The following is a 19,210-nucleotide window of genomic DNA, read 5'->3' on the forward strand; positions in this document are numbered from 1 at the left end:
AAGAAAGAAAGAAAGAAAGAAAGAGAGAGAAAAAGAAAGATTTGGAGTCAAAAACAGGAAGGCCACAGTGACGGGTTGCCATAGATTCTGTGCACATGTAAGGAAGGGAGGCAAACAGCCGTACATGCTACCACACATACACACAGACATGCACACACACATTGTTATCTGTGAGGTCCTTTCACTGACTACATTCTTACAACCCTGTCCTTAACGTTACCCTTCACCTGCTGCCTAAAGAGCACCAGAAACATCAGATGCACATGGATCTCAGTTTTTATTGGTTTTTTTTTGGGGGGGGGGGGGGTGATGCGACCAGCACAGCTGTTTCTTGAGGTTTCTGGAGTCGTGGTGCAAAAGTGCAAAAGCAAAAAAAAAAAAAAAAAAAAAAAAAGGTAAAAGAAAATGTTTTGGTCCAGAAGGCTTGATAAACATCATAGGCGTGTTCATGCAGTGACAAGTGCTTTTCTTTGCATATACCTTTCATTTGCAGACAAATATCACAGGACAGTTTTGGAATTTACCAAAGAAATTGTTGACTTTTTGGGAAACATGTTTCTGTGCTTGCCTGCCACGAGTTGGATGAGAAGATTGATACCACTCTTGCGACTGAATGTTAAGTATGAAGGAGACACTTAGCTTAGCTTAGCTTAGCTTAGCTTAGCTTAGCATAAATACAGGAAACAGGAGGAACAGATAGCTTGGCTCTGTCCAAGGGTAACAAAATCAACCTATCAGCACCTCTAAAGCTCACTTATTACCCTCTCTGAATGGTCAGTCACAGGTATTTATCAGCTCCAGCTCTGATCGGCAGTGACCGCTTGGACATGCTAATTTTCGCCCCTTTTCCGGCAGTGAGCAGTCCACATCTTCCTCCTCGTCATCATCACCTATCTGAATATTACTATCTGACCTGCTGAAGTTATGAAATGATACTGTGCAACTCATTCCTTGTCTTGTCACGGATGTGCCCTGCCCCCACATTTCTTCACTGATTCTTGGTCAAACGACTTTTTAATGGCTTTTATTGCATGCAGAAAATTGAACGTGTTCCAAAAACTTTAATGACGGACAAAAGTTTCGGACTGCGTGTGCAAACGTGATTGACACAACATGAGGTTGTGTTTATCTTTAGAGTATTTTTTTTAGAATATTTCCCAAAGTGTCCACTATTCCTTTAAATAGCACCTATTGTATCAGTACTTGACATGTTGGTTAGATTTAGGGGGAAGAATCATGATGTGCTTATTAGCCTCCAAACAGTTGGAATATTTGACTGCAAATTAAAAAATCGTGGTATCAAGAGGAAAAATGGGTCAGGGAAATATGTCCAAATGCCAGTGCTGTTAATGGCTGATGCTTCAAAATCACCCGCCTGCAGTGTACCATAGAAACATCAAGCTCAGTATGTCAAACAAAGTAAACCTAATGCTAACAATGTGCCTCACTGTAAAGGCTTTGATCAACCAAAATCCTAACATTAATCTTGCCAGTTGGAGAAGTCATGATTTGGCCAAAAACAACCTCACTTTACAAAAATGTCCCTATTTCAAAGGCCTAAAACTGCAGTCCTCACAAGGATGGAAAACAAAACACTCATACACACACACACACACACACTCACAGGCAAAGGCCGCAGAGTGGACACAGACCAGCACAGAGGTTGTCTGTACCAACCGGGCTACAAAGGTCGAGTTCCAAGTTTCCTTCACACTTAGAAAACAAAAAGTACCAGCGTGATTGCCACGACACTCAGCCTCTGTTTCGTTGTTGCGTAACCGTGGCAACACACTGCAACAGGCCGCGGTCAGTCAGTACCGGTGGCACAGCAAGCATTCGACAAGATAGCAGTAAACTTAACAAGAGAAGCCTCTTTGAAAGAAAAATAAAGAAGTAAACGCAGGATAAGGCGGCGTCAGAGGGGGGAGGTGGCTGATTCCATGGTACTGTATTGTTGCTGATTTTGATGGTGATGATCATTTGGCACAAACTTTGTTTTGGCGGAAGTGTTTTGGGCCAACAGTGACAATGTTTTCAAATGTTGGCCTCCGATGTGATGATAAGAGGATGCTTTAGTCTTCATTTTGACATGCTCTTCTTTATGTGCTCTACTTCCATCTGTAAAACAAAGATGGACATGTGATTTAATTTCTTGTACACTGACATTTAGCTGCTGCTCTTTAAATCCTTTCTTGATATTAGAGTCACATGACAAGAGAATGAATGTATTATTTTCATATTCAATTAATCTGATTATTTTTCAATTAATAAATCAAATACAAATTTTCCAATGCTCAAGGTAACATTTTTGAATTACTTGTTTTTTTTTCTGACCAAAACCACAAAGTATCTGGTTTACAATGATAAATTACAGGAAGAGAATGTTTCAAATATATTTCTTTTTTTAAAAAAAAGCAGCGCGTAAGATTTAGTGGCATCTATATATCTATATGTGTGAACTGCAGATTGCAACCAGCTGAAACTTCTCCCATGTGAACTCTGTGAATTATCTGCAGAGATCTCTTCCTCTCCAAAACAAATGGACCAGGTGACTGATCCTGATAAAAACAGCAAATCAGCGTGTCTCTGATGCTGTTTGGCTCGTCACAAATGGCCACTAGCCCAGCACCTGCTAATGAATGCTCACCTTTCTCCTCTAATAACTTAAGACCCAGATGTTCTGGAGGTTTTTACCAGAAGCCAAATTATCCACAGAGATCTCTTCCTCTCCAAAATAAACAGACGCCATTTTTTAATTTGGTAAAAACACTGAATAAAGCAGTTTCATGTTAAAATTCTGTGTTTTTCCAATGCTGTTCAGTGGCTACTAACAACAGTAGCCAACATGAAAATGCGAATAGCCGTATCTAGTCCATATGGTTCATTTATTCACCTGTTACCATTATTAATGTTGAACCTGCTTTGTTTCCATTGATAAACATCTAAACTCTCTTCATGAGTCTCACCTGTAAACTAATGCGAATCTTCCTCTCGTCATCTAGCGCATTGGTCAGCTGCTTCATCTCCTGCCTGAAATGCACACAAACACACCATGACTCTGATACACCCACTTGTGTATGCTCTCACACACACATTTAGGCTTATACTGTGCATGTGATGTACCTGTGCTGGCTCTTCAAAAGTTCTACTGAGGCCCTCAGGTCTCTCAGCTGGTTCCTGAGTTCCTCCAGTGTTGGGGGCGTCAGAGGTGAGTGCCGGAGCTCGGGGGAGGGGCTCAGACCCGAGGAGGAAGACGGGGATGCAGGGCGATGGCTGGCATTTGGCGGGGCTAGGACAGAGGGTTTGGCAGGCAGTGGTGCTTTACCGTCAGGGGCCTGAGGGCAGGTGGAACAAAGATCAGTGATTTTAAAGGAATTCAAGAATTGTTGTGTTTTCCTCAAACATCTAAAAATCTAACCTGGTAGTTCTGCTTTAGTTTCATGCATTTGAAGAGCTTCCAGTAAATTAGGAATACAAATTACAGCAAAAATATTTAACTTTGGGGTTTTCGAAGCACTTCATAAAGTGGAAAATTTAATATTAATTTAATAAAAACTTAACATCATGGAAAATAATTTTCAATAATTTTCATCTGACAACAAACTGTAACATCTAACATTCAACAGCAAGCATGTTTTAACAGGGCTCAAAATCAGTGGCATGGCGCCCTCTGCTGGATGAAATAAATAGAGAACAGTGAAAGTGGTCTTACAGAGATGATGGGAAGTCCTTTTCTCAGGGAAACCTCTACAGGTCTGGAGGGAACAGGCTCTGGCTCCTCTTTCCCTCTATCTTTATCCTTCCTGTCCGCCACTGCAGGGGCGTCCAGATCAATACTAGACAGGGAAGACTGCAAGAGAGACAGTGATGGTCTTGTTTATTCAAGTCTGTGGCTCTATGAAGGCCTCTACAGACACAGACTTATGAGAAATATAAAATTGCAGTACAGTCATGATATATTAAAGGCAGCTCCTTCCAACTCCTGGAGTTTTGCACTGAAGCACAACACAAGTATCATATTACTTAGTACAATACCTTTTACACAAATGGCTTATATGCATTGTCAATATACTCACTGTTAAAACATTAACATAGACACCAGACAGTTATGCAACTGAGATAAAGTTGTGTAACAGTACAGTATACAGTTTGTACTATATATTCATTTTCACAGTATACTGTTTTTACTGAGGAGAAAACAGGAAATTAACGAACTGTACTTTTTTGTACTAAAAGGAAAGGATCAATCCAAAATGTGACTTTAAAATGACTTTGTCAGTAAAACACAATCAAATATTTATCTATAATTTTGTTTTGGTTGATGAGTTTTGCAGAAAATTTAATTTGAAGATGTCATCTTGGGCTCTGGGGCATTTTAAAGTCTGAACGATTATTCACATAACTGAAAAAATGATAGATGAATCACTAACTAGTTGCAGCCTTCATTTGTTTTTATGTTTTGCAGATGTAAGCAGCTCCTCCATTTACTATGTGCACTACACTGTGACCAGCAGTGGAAAGTATATTTACTGAAGTGCTGAATGTAAGTACAATTTTGAGGTACTTGTGCCTGAGAATTCCACAAAATATAATCAACAAATACATCATGATGTATTTCTATGGATAGAACTAAAAACTTAATTCATCCCTTGGTGAATTCAAAAGCTACCCAGTTGCAACATTTAAGTGATGTGGACATTAACGCATCAATAATTATAATCCAATAACATAATATATATTACTCTGAATTATTCTGCAGAAGGAGTATATTTGCTTTTATACTTTAAGTATATATTGATGCCAATACTTTTCTACTATGACTACTTTTACTAAAGTAAAAGATTTGAGTACTAGTGATTGGTGAAAATGTTTTTGAATGAGTCTTTTTAGTGTCTAGGTACCAGATCAGCTTGTCGACTGTCCGGATGAATCTATGATGTGTCATAATGTAGTGCAGCAACAGCACTGAATGAACCCAATCATTTCAAACAGTTAGAAGTTTAGTCCAGTGAGTCAGGACCGGTTAAATCAGACTTGAGTTGAGACCTCCGCCAGCCAAGGCCAATGGTGCGTTCATGTGCTCCTTGTATGGTCGTTCTTTTGACTGTGCTTACACAGCACATTGATAGAGAAGAGCAAAGGCAACTGATCAGGTGAAAATATGATCTAGAACTCTTTTTAAGATTATCTGGCACCACATGAATGCAGCACAAAGCTGCAGAAGTAACTGGTACCTCTGCTACTTGCCCCTCAAAGAACAACAGATTGTTGGTCTATGACATTTCTGTAACATCACCAACATATAAGTGGGATGCTGAATCATGGCCTTGAAATGAATGTTTTGCCATTATTGATGAAACTTTAAATGCACTGAAGAGAAGTTTTGTGGGGCAGGCAGCACTAGCTGTCGAGTATCAGAACTCAAAAGGTTGGAAAGGTTTGATACATTTATGTGTATCAACTCCAGGAATTGAAACTGTGATAAGAGTGGGTCCACCCATCACTACTGAGTACTTCCTCCACCACTGGCTGTGACGCATTACTGAACATCAACAGCATACCTCAAACTCCAGTAATTAAGTATGTTCTTCATGACAGACTACAAACACACTCACAGGTGTGATGATCTGTGAGCGAGGTCGGCGGTCTGTGACTCTTGGCCGTGACGCCGTCGGATGACTCAGCTTCTCTGTTGTCGCTACCACCGCGTCGAGGTCCACATCTGCACAAGCACACATCAGAAACACACAAACACCTGATTATCATCATCAGCAGGTAAAGTTTCACATGGCGTTCTCACAGTCACTGAAGCACCATATCTCGAGCTCACTGGCCGACGCTCCTGTCAGTCAAACTCACCAATGTCATGTGACCTGTCAGGGGCAGAATCTGGTGTCGAAGCCCCGCCCTCAGGTTTAGGGCTTTCACACCTGAGCAGGTAAACCATACAACAATATTAGGCTGGATATGCTCAGGAGTATATGGGGTTTTTATTTTTCGTAAGAATGTGAGAGTGTGTGTACTGACGCTAGAGTCGGTGGTCTTTCAGGACGCCGTGGGGGTTGGGAGGAAGGGGAGGGGCTTGTCTTTGGGGGGAGGGGTTTCTTGGGGAGGATGGTTGGGAGGGAAGGCTTAGGGATTTCTCCAATCTTCACCTCTTCACCTACACACACACAAAGTCATACAACACACACAGATGTTCAAACAGAAAAATAACAAACAAAAAAATCATTGTAAAACATAAATAAACACATGTAGAGGTGAACGTGCGACTCAAACACTCACAGACATGCCTTATATGGTGAAGGAAAGGTAGGTGAGCAATTGATGAAGTGAATCTGAGCCAAGAGGGCTAAAGCAAAGCTAAAGAAGGTTGTTACACAATAAAAGCAGAAGAAGAAAGGTCTGGAGTCGCCCGAGGCTGCAAGAAGGGAAAGGAGGAAAAAACAAAACAAGAAGCAAAGAACAAAAACAGAAGGCGACAAAGACCAAAGAGGATCAGGGAGGTCAGGTCAAAGTGGTGGCAGCAGTATATGTAAGTATTTTTATGTTGCTTGCCTTTGGTTTTATGAGTATACAAGAGATTAAACCTTATTGAGTAGTGACTTATTTGATAAAAAAAAAACACAATCTCATCAATAATTTGATGACCACTTGATGATCACTAAAATTAGTTAAAGAATGAAGTGGATATATCGATATATCTTATCGGTTATCGGTCAAATGAGTTGTCACATATCAGCATATTGGATATCGGCAAAGATCCAATATTGTGCATCCCTATGTGTGACTTATTATCAGGTCAATCAGAGAGAGAGGTCCCCATTTTTTTGTCTTTCCACTCCTACTAATCATTGCATGAGTCCTCAGACCTATCCCATGAACCATTAGAGGAGGCATGACCCTTAGTTTGAGAACCACTGGACAAACGTCTAACAGTTTGAAATTACCGGGCAGTCCAGACAAGTCTTTGAGCAGGTTGGAAGGCTTAAGACTGAATCTGTAAACCTCAAACATTACCAGGTCATCTGGGCTGAACATCAGTACCGACTAAGGTCCCAGACCTGATTTCTCCTCCAATTGTCATGAGGGGTGAACTGGGGTTAAATCAGCCCTAGACTTCTGTGTCAGAGGCCGGCTTTAAATAGTACGAGTTTTGTGAAAATAAATGTGTTTGAAAAGTACTGATGGGATACATGGGACTTAGATTCCTCTGCATGAGTTATGTAAGACTTTTTAAATAGATGTTTTCTCTGTTTTTGGATTCTTCGTTCACTGGAGGAATGTGAGAAAAACAATAACTATGTTTCCATCCAAAAGTGATTCGAATCATTGGGAAATGCACATTAAAAGAAATACGAATCCTGTGTGTTTCCATTAAATGTACGGACTTTGGTGAAAACTACGAACTCGTGCGAGTTTTCCGCAGAACCGCAATCAAAACAAGTCTCGCATTCTTCTTCTTCTACATTTTCTGGCAGATGGCAACCAGCTTGTAAATGCATTACAGCATTCCCGACCCGGAGTGTGGATATCACCATGGAGTGAGGTGCGCTATGTCAGACTTAATTCGAATATAACTGTTTCCATCCCCTGTTTTGCAAATCAACATTTTTTCAAATCAACCAAAACCTGGCTAAAGCGAGTGTATTTTAGTTTGTGCGAATCAGGGGATTTTAATTCTAATTTTGGCGTTTCCATCATAATTTTCCGATGCGATACTAGATACTAGATGCGCATCTAAACAGGCTGATGGAAACATGGCTATAGTTATCCTCATGAATTTATGTAACACAGGATGAATGACTGATACACAAATGATCATTTGTGGGTGAACTGTTCCTTCAAGGACAGGGTCTGAGTCCTTCTTCCAACACTGCTGACTAAAACCCTAACAAGCAAGCAACGTCTGACTGACTGGGGTCAAATATTGTGTGTGCACCATTTGTCAGGTCTAGCTTGTGTTTTGCACCAGTGAGTGCCAGCGTTTGCCAAGATTAAAACCACAGTGCCCAAAGCTTCCTGTTGCACGAAGACCGTTGCTGACAGTGTTTCTTCATTCACAATGTTGCTCCTTCGCTTTATAACAAAAGACAAACATGCTGCAGGTGATTTTTTCTACGGCTCTTATTTCAGCAAATATTCATGTTTACAACTAGAAAACATCCCCTTCATCCTTTTTAACGCTGAAACTGCATCTCCTTTTTTTCAGCTGTAAAGCCATCCTGTAAATCAATGCTGGATTAGTGATATTAATAAGCATGTTAGTTAGTGATCCGTCCATTGCTGGCTGAACAGATCAGTGGAAAGTTGCAGGCTGAACGTGAGCTTAGCAGGGCCAAAGTGGTCTCGACTGTACCTCGATCCTGGTCCCTCTGTGGTAGATGTTCAGGTCGCTCAGGAGGAACCTTCCTGACCTCCGACTTTCTCTCTACAGGTCAGAGTTTACAGGTTTCTGTTTCTCTCTCAGAACATAAACATACAGGGGAGGAAAGAAGTAATGATGGTACTGTACCTGTGGTGTGTTTAGCTGAAGGAGCGCTCGGAGGAGGCGGTTTCTTTGGTCTCTGGAAACACACACAGACACAGACACATCACAAAAACACTTCAAGAATCTCTCGCGTCTTTGCGACTGTCTGGGTCTCTAATGTCACGGTAAACATATGACTTTTTGCAAGCCAACATTACCTCTTTCTCCACTTCTATTAGCTTCACAAAGTTATCTGGGAAGACACCTTGCCGTCCTCCGATCTCCCCCATCCACCAGCCTGCGTCAGCACACTCCTTGACAACAGAAAGCAAAGTGTTCGGTCTCAACTACACTTTAAATGCTTGCTGTGTATTTAATGCGCACCTGGATGCAAATTTTTCTTACACAAACAAATCAAACAAACCAAATGATGCAAAAATCAAAGCAGACACACCCACGTAGAGGCAGAGTTATACACACATATATATGCTGCCTTACCTTGGTGATGATGGTGATGATTTCGCCCTCTTTGAGTTGCAGCTCATCTTCATTTTGTGCTTCATATGGAAAAAGGACTTTGCACAGCTCCCGCCCTGCCAATCAAATTCAAGACAAATTTAAGAAAAGGAAAACAGCCAAGAAATAAGAGAGTAGAGGATGTTTACAATGTGCATAGGTGTAGATCTCGGGGGGTGGGGGTGGGGGTGGGGGACGCCATATCCTCCTATGTTTAGAACATGTGCATCTGCCCGTCCCCCAAAGTAGCAAAGGGCTTCTATTGTGACAAAATTACAGATATTTAAACAATTAATTTATGCTGAAAAGGCATGACTTGGTGCATAATAAATCACAAAAATCAAAATGAAAGGAATTAAGTTTTGAAAATTATATGGTTAAGGACCTCCAAACCCGCAGTTTCATATACCCAACTTGATGTTCAAATGGACAACACAAATTTGCACAACACAAATTTGCTTAGAGAGAAATGTTTTGTAGAAAATTTTTACTCAAAAAAACAAAAAACAAAAACAGAAAACAGAGACAATTTCGTAAAAGCAGATTATTTTCAACACATTTTGACCACACAGACCACCATAGTTTACAGTAAACAAAAAGTCATCCTGTAATAAGAAAAGCCTGGAAAATTTTCCATTGACATAAAGTAGAGAAAAAAAGGAACAAATTGTCCCATTGGGTTGGCTCAAAAACAAATAGCAGTTACATTAAAGAATACTTGTGTTGCAAAAGGTTTCTTTTTGCACTGTAGCTCACATATTACACTGATATTGCACTTACTGTACACAGTTTTTATGTGGATATGTGTACGTGAGCATACATAATTGTATTGTCTTAGTTAACATGTTTCGTTTTTAGTTCCTTCCTTTAGCTACTTTTACATACTTTGTTCGATTTCACTGCTTATTTTGTAATTTCATTCTATTCTAAGTTAAATATTTGAATATTTATTTTTTGATATTTTATTTGTTTATATAGAGGGGGCTATGATTGCATTTCAGTGTGCAATCCTGTATTGTATTACTGCAATAAAGCTGAACCTAGGAACCTTTTGAAAAAGATAATCCACATTTCTGCATCAATTCCTTTTAATGGGGTTTTCCCAACTTTTATTTTCAAAATAAATACCAAGCAGTGTAAAGGTTTCTGTTTGACATTTACAGTCTGGGAATAATGAAACCTAACAGTGTGTTCATTCACTCATTTTCTGTACACAGAGGCAAAAATAGAACAAAGGGAAATAAAACACAGAAGTTACACATCAAAAAGTACCAATCAGGCATGAAAAGGGAAAGTTTACCCATAAAAATCTATTTTAAGCAAAACAGGTGAAGTGTTAGCCAGCCTACTCTCCTCAGGCAGAGAATTCCAGAGCCAGGGTAGGCTTGAGGATCTCAGGTCTCGACTGGGAGCACAGGTAGTCAGAAGCTCAGCTATATAAGTGGAGGCTAAACCATGTTGAGCTTTAAACGCTATTAAAAGAATCTTAAAATCAATTCTGAAGTTAAGTGGCTACCAGTGGAGGGAGGTGAGAATCGGGGTGATATGTGACCTGTGATTTGTCCAAGTGAAAATACGAGCTGCAGCATTCTGCTCTGGTTGAAGCCAAACCACTGAAGATTTACTGAGGCATGTAAACAATGTATTACAGTAGTCGAGGCGTGAGAATACAAAAGCATGAAAAAGCTTTTCAAGGTCAGGTACAGACACAGCTGACTAAATTTTGGTAATATTTTGTAGGTGGAAGCAGGAGAATTTAATGAGATTACTGACATGTACTGTAGCTCAAAGTGAAATTGAGATTTGAATTGATGCCTAAATTTCTCGCTATATATCTTATATATGTTGCTATCAGTTGCTATATTAGTATCACAGGGCTGACACATAGAGACAGACAAACATTCACGCACACATTTACACCTACAGGCAATTTAGAGTCACCAATAAACCTAACGTGCATGTCTTTGGACTGTGGGAGGAAGCCGGAGCGCCCTGGGGAAAGAGGAAACCCACACTGGCACGAGGCAAAGTCCATACAGACGGGCTGAGATGGGGACCTGAAATCCTCTTGCTGTGTAGCAACAGTGCTAATCACTGCACCACCTCACACCCTTTGTGTGATACAACACTTTTTGTATCACACTGTGGAATGTCCTTTATGTTAGGACAACTTTTGCACAATTGTTAACAATTTGTGTGTACAATAAATACAAAAATGAACTTGAGAAGGTCACTAAATTATTTCATACAATTATGTTGTATGACAGAGCACATCTTGCTGTAAAAGATGTTAAACTCATTAACTAAAAATACCTTTAAAAAAAAAAAGCTTGAAAGTCACAATACGCTTCAAAACCTGGATGTCAGAACTTTCCACAAGCATCTGAACAAACTGTTTCAGCAAGGAAGTGTTTTCAAGCCTGGTGCAACTACATTACAATACTGTGACAAAAGAAAGGAAAGCTTTTGCATGAAAGGAAGTGATCTCAAAACTTCAGTATGCTTTAAAAAGTGGAAGACTGTTTATAAGTTTCTTTGGATAATCACTGCTGCTGCTTAACTATAAATTTGGGTCATTTATATTGACGTTTTTAATCACACTTTATCACTGTGTGTTTAACAAAAAAGCTGTAACTTCTCACCTTTAGCTTTGCCATCAGGTTCAGTCTTCATGGTTTCCGTGGCAACACTCGCTGCTTTCCCCTCGATGGCCTGAGTGAAGGACAAATGGAAGAAAACCTTCAGTTTCCCACACAAATCTCATCCTCAGATGTGCTCACATCTACGGCAGATATTGTGTAACCAGTGGTACAGTGTGTTTGGTGTAACCACTTTGTTTGAGTTTCAGACTTCCTGTGCTCACCATGGTGAGTTTCACCAACGTCTCTAGAGAATAGTGTGACCTGGTTTGGTGCAGCTGTGGTTAGTGAGATTGTGACAGGGAAGTTTACTCACTAGTGTTGGTAAAAAGACCCTGAACATCTGTCTCTCGCCTCCCTGTAATATCACTAAATGTTTTACACAAAATTGTGAATGAAAATTCTGCAGCATTAAAACATAGCACACTAAAACCTTGTGTCATATAATTAATGAGTTCAGAGTTCTCAGCTATTTGAATGTCACTGTAAAAACTATCTGTTACTTAAAATTACATGTTACAAATAAAACAAACAAAAACAAACAGAACTAGAAAAACAGAATTATGTGTCCTTCGTATCTTTTAAAAAATTATGATGACAATACTAATACCAGTACCCTCAAAATCATACCGATACCAATAGAGTACTTAATTCGATACCCATAGGAGGAAAATGTTTTGGTGGCATCTCTGCACACTGACACTCCATCAAACACACCATGCTCGACTTCACCAGCCCACAGACTGTATGTATGGGTTGTAGCTGCAGCTGCAGGAGTGTGAGCTTTGCACCGGGGACAGTTGTGAGAGTCTGCCCGACCACACACACACACACACACACACACACACACACAGTGACAAGGATAACGGTTAGCGTCACAGGCTGACATTACCCAATGTATTTAATGAATTTAAGGACAGAGATGAGCCATTTCATTGTTGGTGTGAGTTTCTTGGGACCGTTTAATGGCTCGGTGTTGGATGATAGCCGGTGCTGGGTTAGCTTGGGTTAACTGGGCAGATGTTGAACTGACTTTTTGCCGAGGAGAGTGGCTCCAAAGATGGCAGCAAAAGAAAGTATGCTGAGAATCAAGACTCAAATGCAGGTATTGTTTCACTGGGGATGTTTCACTACTTGGTAGTTAAAGGTATTAAATATACCTAGCCCTATGTAAAAATGAACTAATTTCACAAATTAAAGTGTGAACAATCATTACCGCTTTGCAGTTGTATGCTACAGCGAACCAGTCATGTTGCACTTAGAGTATGCATCCATGTCTGTAAAAACATGACTGCTTTACATGCATTTCCCCCCGGCAGCACAGAAGATCTATCCAATCAGCACAGATTCAAGGTGGGCCCCAAATTAGTGTCACCAATTCAGTGTCTGACCAAATGTTTTACTTTCTGTTCCTGAGCCTGATGCGAATAACGGCCACAAAAGTGTTTCTGCAGACTATCATGATGTCACAGTAAAGTTGTCATCACTTTATAATTTTATTCTGTTAGACATTTGTGTGAACATTTTGTCATAATTAGTGCATGACTTTTTGAGTTGTGGTCAAAAATATGTTTTGTGAGGTAACAGTGACCTTGACCTTTGACCTTTGACCACCAAATTATAATCAGTTCATTCTTGAGTTCAAGTGGATGTTTGTGCCAAATTTGAGGAAACTCCCTCAAGGCCTTTTGAGACTTTCAAGAGAATGAGATGGACACAAAGTCACAGTGACCTTGAAATTGACCTTTGACCTACGACTTTCAAAATCTAATCAGTTTATCATTGTGTCCAAGTAGACATTTATTCCACCATACAGACGGATGGATGGACGGACAGATAAACAGATGGACGGACAACCTGAAAACATAATGAATCCGGCCTTAGCTACCGACGGCACAGAAGCATAACAATAAAACTTGTCCACTGGGAGACAAAACTAAACAACAATTAAACTGAAGTAATCACTTTCCTCCAGTGAACATCTTTGTCCCACTGCTCCAGTCTAACTAGCTAATTAGAGAGGATGAGATCAGATTTAGCACAGAAACCACCGAGCTGACTGCATGATGAAGTGTGTGTGTGTGTGTGTGTGTGTGTGTGTGTGTGTGTGTGCGTGTGTGTGGTGTAGGTTGTTAAAGGAGCCGTTGTTTTCCGGCTGGAGTGGATCCCTCGACAGTGTTTGTGGAACCAGGGTGGCTCTTCCACAGGAAAACACACGCACACATTCACAAGACCCGGTCTGTCCCAAACACACACACAGCTCTGTTCTGTTCGGCCAGAGAGAGAAAAAAAAAAACCCCACACCACCACCACCACCTCCCCCACCAGCTTCTCTCCTCTCTCTCCTCACCCTTCTCCCTCTATAATGAGACCCATGTGGTGCCGCAAGCATTGACACATCATTACAACATCACAGAGATGTTTCCATGTTCAAGTATCACATGTTTCCGGCCTCTTATAGGCAGCACTGATGGAGGAAGTTTTCAGATTCTTTACTTAAAGGGACATTGTGTAACATTTTCAGTTGTTTATTGGCAAAACAATGTCTGCATTCATAAATATGTCATCACTGGTGTACTATTACCTCCACCAATAATCTGACTTATTCTCGTAAAAGGACAATTTCGGATTTGTTTGTACATTGAGCGGGTAAGTCGTCTGTGGGGTTCCATTATGTTTCGCCATCTTGAGAATACACCCGCCAGCAAGGGACATACAGCACCGCCTTCGGCGTTTTCGTTGAGAGCCTGGCCAGTACTCCAGTATAATAAAGTCCCACTCTTTGAGCATAATGCAGGATCATCCATATGTAGCATCACGGAAGACAAAATCCTCATCGCCAAGACAGCACAAAAGGGAATAAAAAAGGCAACGTGACCTGTTAGCCGCAGTTAGCACTGCTGTTGAGCCACTTGTCAGTTCGCGTCGCGTGTGTCTATGTAGGAGCCTGAATGAATACTCCATGTAGTATTGGATGACATGGTTTCATCAGTGTTATCATAGCTTTTTGATACACAGCGGCTACAGTTGTTGCAAAATGTGTTTGAAACAGTGAGGTGCTAGAGTGCGCTATCTGTTTGAATGCAATATACAATCTCAACTACCCTGGAAATCCAGAGTTCTCGCAAGAGCACAATTTTAATTTGCTCAGCGAGTCACTCTGGCAATCAGTAATGATGCTCATTACCCATGCCGTTGGAGCCAAGCTGCACCAATCACATCGGTGTATCTGATATAGGCGGGCCAGAGGCGAGCTAAACAGATGATGACAGCGCTGCGACGCTGTCCGGAATCAGTCAGTAAACATTGCAAGATGGCTACGGCTGAACACCAGTTGTTTGAAACAGCTTTGGCCGCTACAATGAACGAGTTAGACTTGGCTTTTTCTCTAAAAGAGGAACAGAAGTCGGCGCTTGAATCTTTCCTTTGCAAGAAGGACGTTTTTGCTGTTTTGCCGACCGGATACAGCAAGAGTCTAATCTATCAGTTAGCTCCGCTGGTAGCGCTCTGGATACGTCACCCCGTGTATTGTTCTGATTGGTCGTAGTGTTATCCAATTGCGTGCAGTGATATTTACAAATGCATGCTTGGTGCCGCCCCTTGAGTTGGGCCATTTTCATTACTCATGGCCAAACCCTAAATCTTTCTAGATTTGGGTCTGGATTTCCAGGCTAGATCTCAACACTAGATGGGAGAAATTTCTACACACTGTGGTTTTAAGAGAAAGTACTAATACCACACTGTAAAAAATACTCCATTAGAAGTGAGTAAAAGTACAAAAGTACTATAAGAAAAATGTACAAAAAGTATCAAAAAATAAAAGAGATCAGTATAACACATGCATTCATGTTTAAGAGGCATTTTTTACTTATATGATTCTGTTATCAAAATCAACTAATTGATTAAGTGACTACTTGTTTAGGCTTTCTATACAGGGTTGGGTAGTTAATTTATTTTTGACATTGTGTTATGTTTTTCCATATGTTTGTATGAAAATCTTGATTTGTTAAGAAATTATTAAGGCAAAATAAATATAATGGGGTAAAAAGCACACTATTGTCCTCTGAACTGTAGTGGACTAGAAGTATAAAGTGCCATGAAATGGAAATACTCAAGTACAAATAACGAAATCTGCAGAGTTACATTCCACCATGTGCTCTTAAGCAATGGGGATTAACCAATAAGTAGTAGTAGTAATAGTAGTAGTAGCAAGTTGTGGTAATAACACAACTATTTCTGTAGGGACTCAGACAGTTAGACATTTTTAATTTCCCCAGTTTTAAAACGAAAAGGGAACTATTTTCCTCTTGAGTGTGGGAGAAGCCTCACATGACCATGCAGCTGCATTCACTATACTGTACATCTGTTTCAGAGCTGCATCATTTTAAAACAAAGTGTGACCAGAGGCAGGAAATTCAACCATGGTGTCAGTTTTCTAAAGTTGCTCAACTGCAGGTTTCACAAGGAAAGTGTGAAACAAACATGATCTACCTTGATGTAAGTGCTGCACAGCACTGTGTGGTGACTTTGCTAGTGAAAGTTTTCTTATGACATATGCTGATGTTTTTCAAAAGTATCACACCTATGGAGGCGGCTTTCTATCATCTAAATCAAAAGATTTTTTTTGCTGGCATGGGGACAGCTTAACAACATCTACATACTGGCATAGTGTACTGGAACATCTGCACTGAGTATGGGCTGGAAGTCCCAAGGTCAAAATGGAAGACATGTCCTAAGGTGGTTGAGAATGACCGAGCTAAGATCCTGTGGGACTTCCAGATCCATTAGAGGCTCATGCTTGTGACAGTGTAGGATGTAAAGATCAATGGCGTACGTCACGGCTGACCTGTAATGTTTGCTAGCTCAGCGGTGCTGCATGAGCTAGCAGTAGGTTCACACTTGCTTCTGCAAAGTGTTACAGTTGGCGGGTATAGTTCAGTAGAAAGAAAATAGTTCCTATATGACACTGCTCACAACAAGGTCTGTGGATTATCTTGAGCAACCGGGTCATGATTTCTGGAAAGAGACATTGCGCTGAGTGCCGTCTAGTTCCATTATATTCAAGAGAAGGCAGACATCTCTACAGCTGATATCTCCAACACCTTGCAACTCACACCAAACAACCTAGGTTGATATACAGCTCTCTCTAAGAGGAGGAACATGTATTTTTGATTTTGGGTTGGACTGTCACAAAAAGCAACCCCATTCACATTTTACACAGTTAGTTCATCCACTGATAATATAAAACTTTATTATACATACTTTAAGCTTTACGTTTCTGCAGTTTCTTCAGTATGACATTAAATCGCATAAAACAATATTTTCTTTCATTCTGTCACCTCCTCACAGTATAAAGTACAGACAGTATATATACTGTAAGACAGATATCATGTACCATCACCTTGTTCTCAGTTATTATCATTATCAAAATATCTACCTAGAGACGCCGATCATTTCTGTACGCACTAAGCTAGTGTCTTCTTCTGACTGACTGATGATTAATTTGGTGCAGCCCTCCATTGTTCTGCTGACTGCGAGGAAATAATCACTTTTTTTTGGCTGAGTGAAATAAATCCACAATAGATTTTTTGGTCCATTGCATATTAATATTTCGAATTGCCCAATAACGCAAACCAGAGGGAGCTTTCATGAGGCTTGGAAAGTGATGACACACACAGGGTTAAGAGGAGATTAAATATAAACTACCCATCAATGAAGACAACAATGTCAAGTATGTCTTTATAGAGAGTCTAAATTTGGTCCTACCACATCCTGGAGGATGATCCTGCCTTAGAGATTGACTACCCCTCCCAAACTTTACACTGTAGATGTTTGTTTCTCACTGTAGACTCAGCTGATCACAAGGCTGAGTGACTTTGACTCATTGCGGAGGAAAAAAAAAAATCTGGAGGAAACACTGACAACTTCCTCTTTTGCCAGATTGAGATCTGAAACATGTTGAATCCAAATTCGCATCATCAACCAGCAAAGAAGCACTTGAAATACACTTCAACATTTAGTCACTGTGTTCAGCACTGGTGTAGCTGCACCCAGTTCACAAGCAGCTAACCTTCCAGTTCAATTATAAAGTTGACGTGGCTTGGCATGACTCAGTGTCCCCCTCATCCCGGATGGAGAGGCTCTACTGTCACCTCCTCCAGAGCCTCATTAGAGAGCAGAGAGACTTGTCTCACCATAAAGCAACATAACAGCCTCCCACTCAGCAGGACAGGCTGACAAACATCCTTTGGAGCAAACACACAGACTCTCTTATATGTCTGCAGGAGCGACAGGATGTCCAATAAGAGTTGACTATGTTGTTTCAATCCTGTGTTTCTTACCTTCTTTATCTATTAGCCACAGTGCCATTTGGTTCCTCAAAAGGTAACATGAGAGTTTCAGGTTTGGTGTACTCTGTGAGGTTAAACTTTAGGTTGACTGATCATGCAGAAAGCAGGTTCGTGAGAAGGTTTCTGATTTAGATTACAAATAAAGGGAAAAATTAGTTTGGGTTTCCATAAAGAGATTTATGTCTCCTGATAGTCAAAATGTGCTTTTAAAAGCTGCCAGGACTAATGTTTTTGGGGAGAAACACTAAAGACTTTTGATGTATTCATTTTCAGCTTCACACCTGTATTTTGGGTTTCTTCTAGAACATATTTACATGCTTTAATGTTAAAAAGAAATACTTTATTTTCCTGATACTGTCTATCTGAAACACTCCATTTGAGCACCTGTCTCTTTAAACCTCCCTTTCAAAATAGCCCGGTTTCCTCTATTTGGTTGGCCTCTCTGGGCATACCATTTCTCGGTGTCTCTGCACCATAATTGCAGCTGAGGAACGACAGTAACAGATAATAGTGGCACTTTGTACAGTGAAAAATCACCAATAAAAGCTTCTAAACACAACTGCACATGTTCCAGCAGTAAATAAAGGAGAAATTAACAACATCAGCAACCAAAATTGCATGTTTCCCAGATGTTAGCATGCAGCTACATGTACTTGTAGTCGAGGAATGACTGTGTATAGGGTCGCTTTCTCTTGTTAAAACTCATCAATAAAAGTTTCTGAACATCAGCTTGTCTTGAAAGTAGTTCAAATGTTGAAAACAGTATTCAACATGGTCTAAAGCCTGAGGTTATTACTAATAGGGATTACTTTTACATACGTTTACCTCATTATTTGAAACGTTGGCCACATTTAATGTGAACATCTGACATTGTAACATAATATATATGACAGAGAATAAGAGAAGTATAATTGTTCCCCTTAAAAATAGCCCAGTTTATGGATATGGCATTAAAAGGACAGTACACCACAAGTACAAAACCTGAATCCCACATTTTTCTTCCTCCTGGTGGTTTCTGACCACTTAGATACTTTTGGTTTCATTTGCAGAAGTTTTCACATATCTGAATTTTTAAACTTCTTTAAAAAATTGGGCGCGCTGACCTTTTGAAAAGGTCTGAGAATACAACTAAAAGTATCTGCATCGGCAGAAAGGACTGGAAGGAAGAAACTTTGGGGTTTTTTTCCTCTGTAATTTTGGTGAACTGACCCTTTAATTCCCTATACATAAACTTG

At 40.2% G+C, this 19,210-nt stretch overlaps 1 protein-coding gene across 3 annotated transcripts in view; it reads right to left on the minus strand.

Annotated features, from left to right (window-relative positions):
• Nucleotides 1-274: 274 nt before the first annotated feature.
• The window catches only part of sh3kbp1 (SH3-domain kinase binding protein 1), a 55,555-nt gene continuing 36,619 nt past the window's right edge, over nt 275-19,210 (minus strand). The window contains exons 8-19 of one of the 3 annotated variants that reach the window (XM_033639081.2): nt 11,629-11,698; nt 8,969-9,063; nt 8,689-8,784; nt 8,516-8,567; nt 8,360-8,431; nt 6,028-6,163; nt 5,860-5,930; nt 5,616-5,722; nt 3,713-3,850; nt 3,124-3,335; nt 2,967-3,030; nt 275-2,118 (exon numbers count right to left, since the gene is read on the minus strand). In XM_033639081.2, the coding sequence (XP_033494972.1) occupies nt 2,080-2,118; nt 2,967-3,030; nt 3,124-3,335; nt 3,713-3,850; nt 5,616-5,722; nt 5,860-5,930; nt 6,028-6,163; nt 8,360-8,431; nt 8,516-8,567; nt 8,689-8,784; nt 8,969-9,063; nt 11,629-11,698 (1,152 nt within the window). In that variant the 3' untranslated portion in view covers nt 275-2,079. The remainder of the gene's footprint in view (nt 2,119-2,966; nt 3,031-3,123; nt 3,336-3,712; nt 3,851-5,615; nt 5,723-5,859; nt 5,931-6,027; nt 6,164-8,359; nt 8,432-8,515; nt 8,568-8,688; nt 8,785-8,968; nt 9,064-11,628; nt 11,699-19,210) is intronic. The other 2 variants (XM_033639082.2, XM_033639083.2) reach the window with 2 other exon arrangements.

Source organism: Epinephelus lanceolatus, chromosome 20, assembly GCF_041903045.1.
Source record: "Epinephelus lanceolatus isolate andai-2023 chromosome 20, ASM4190304v1, whole genome shotgun sequence".
Taxonomy (NCBI): domain Eukaryota; kingdom Metazoa; phylum Chordata; class Actinopteri; order Perciformes; family Serranidae; genus Epinephelus; species Epinephelus lanceolatus.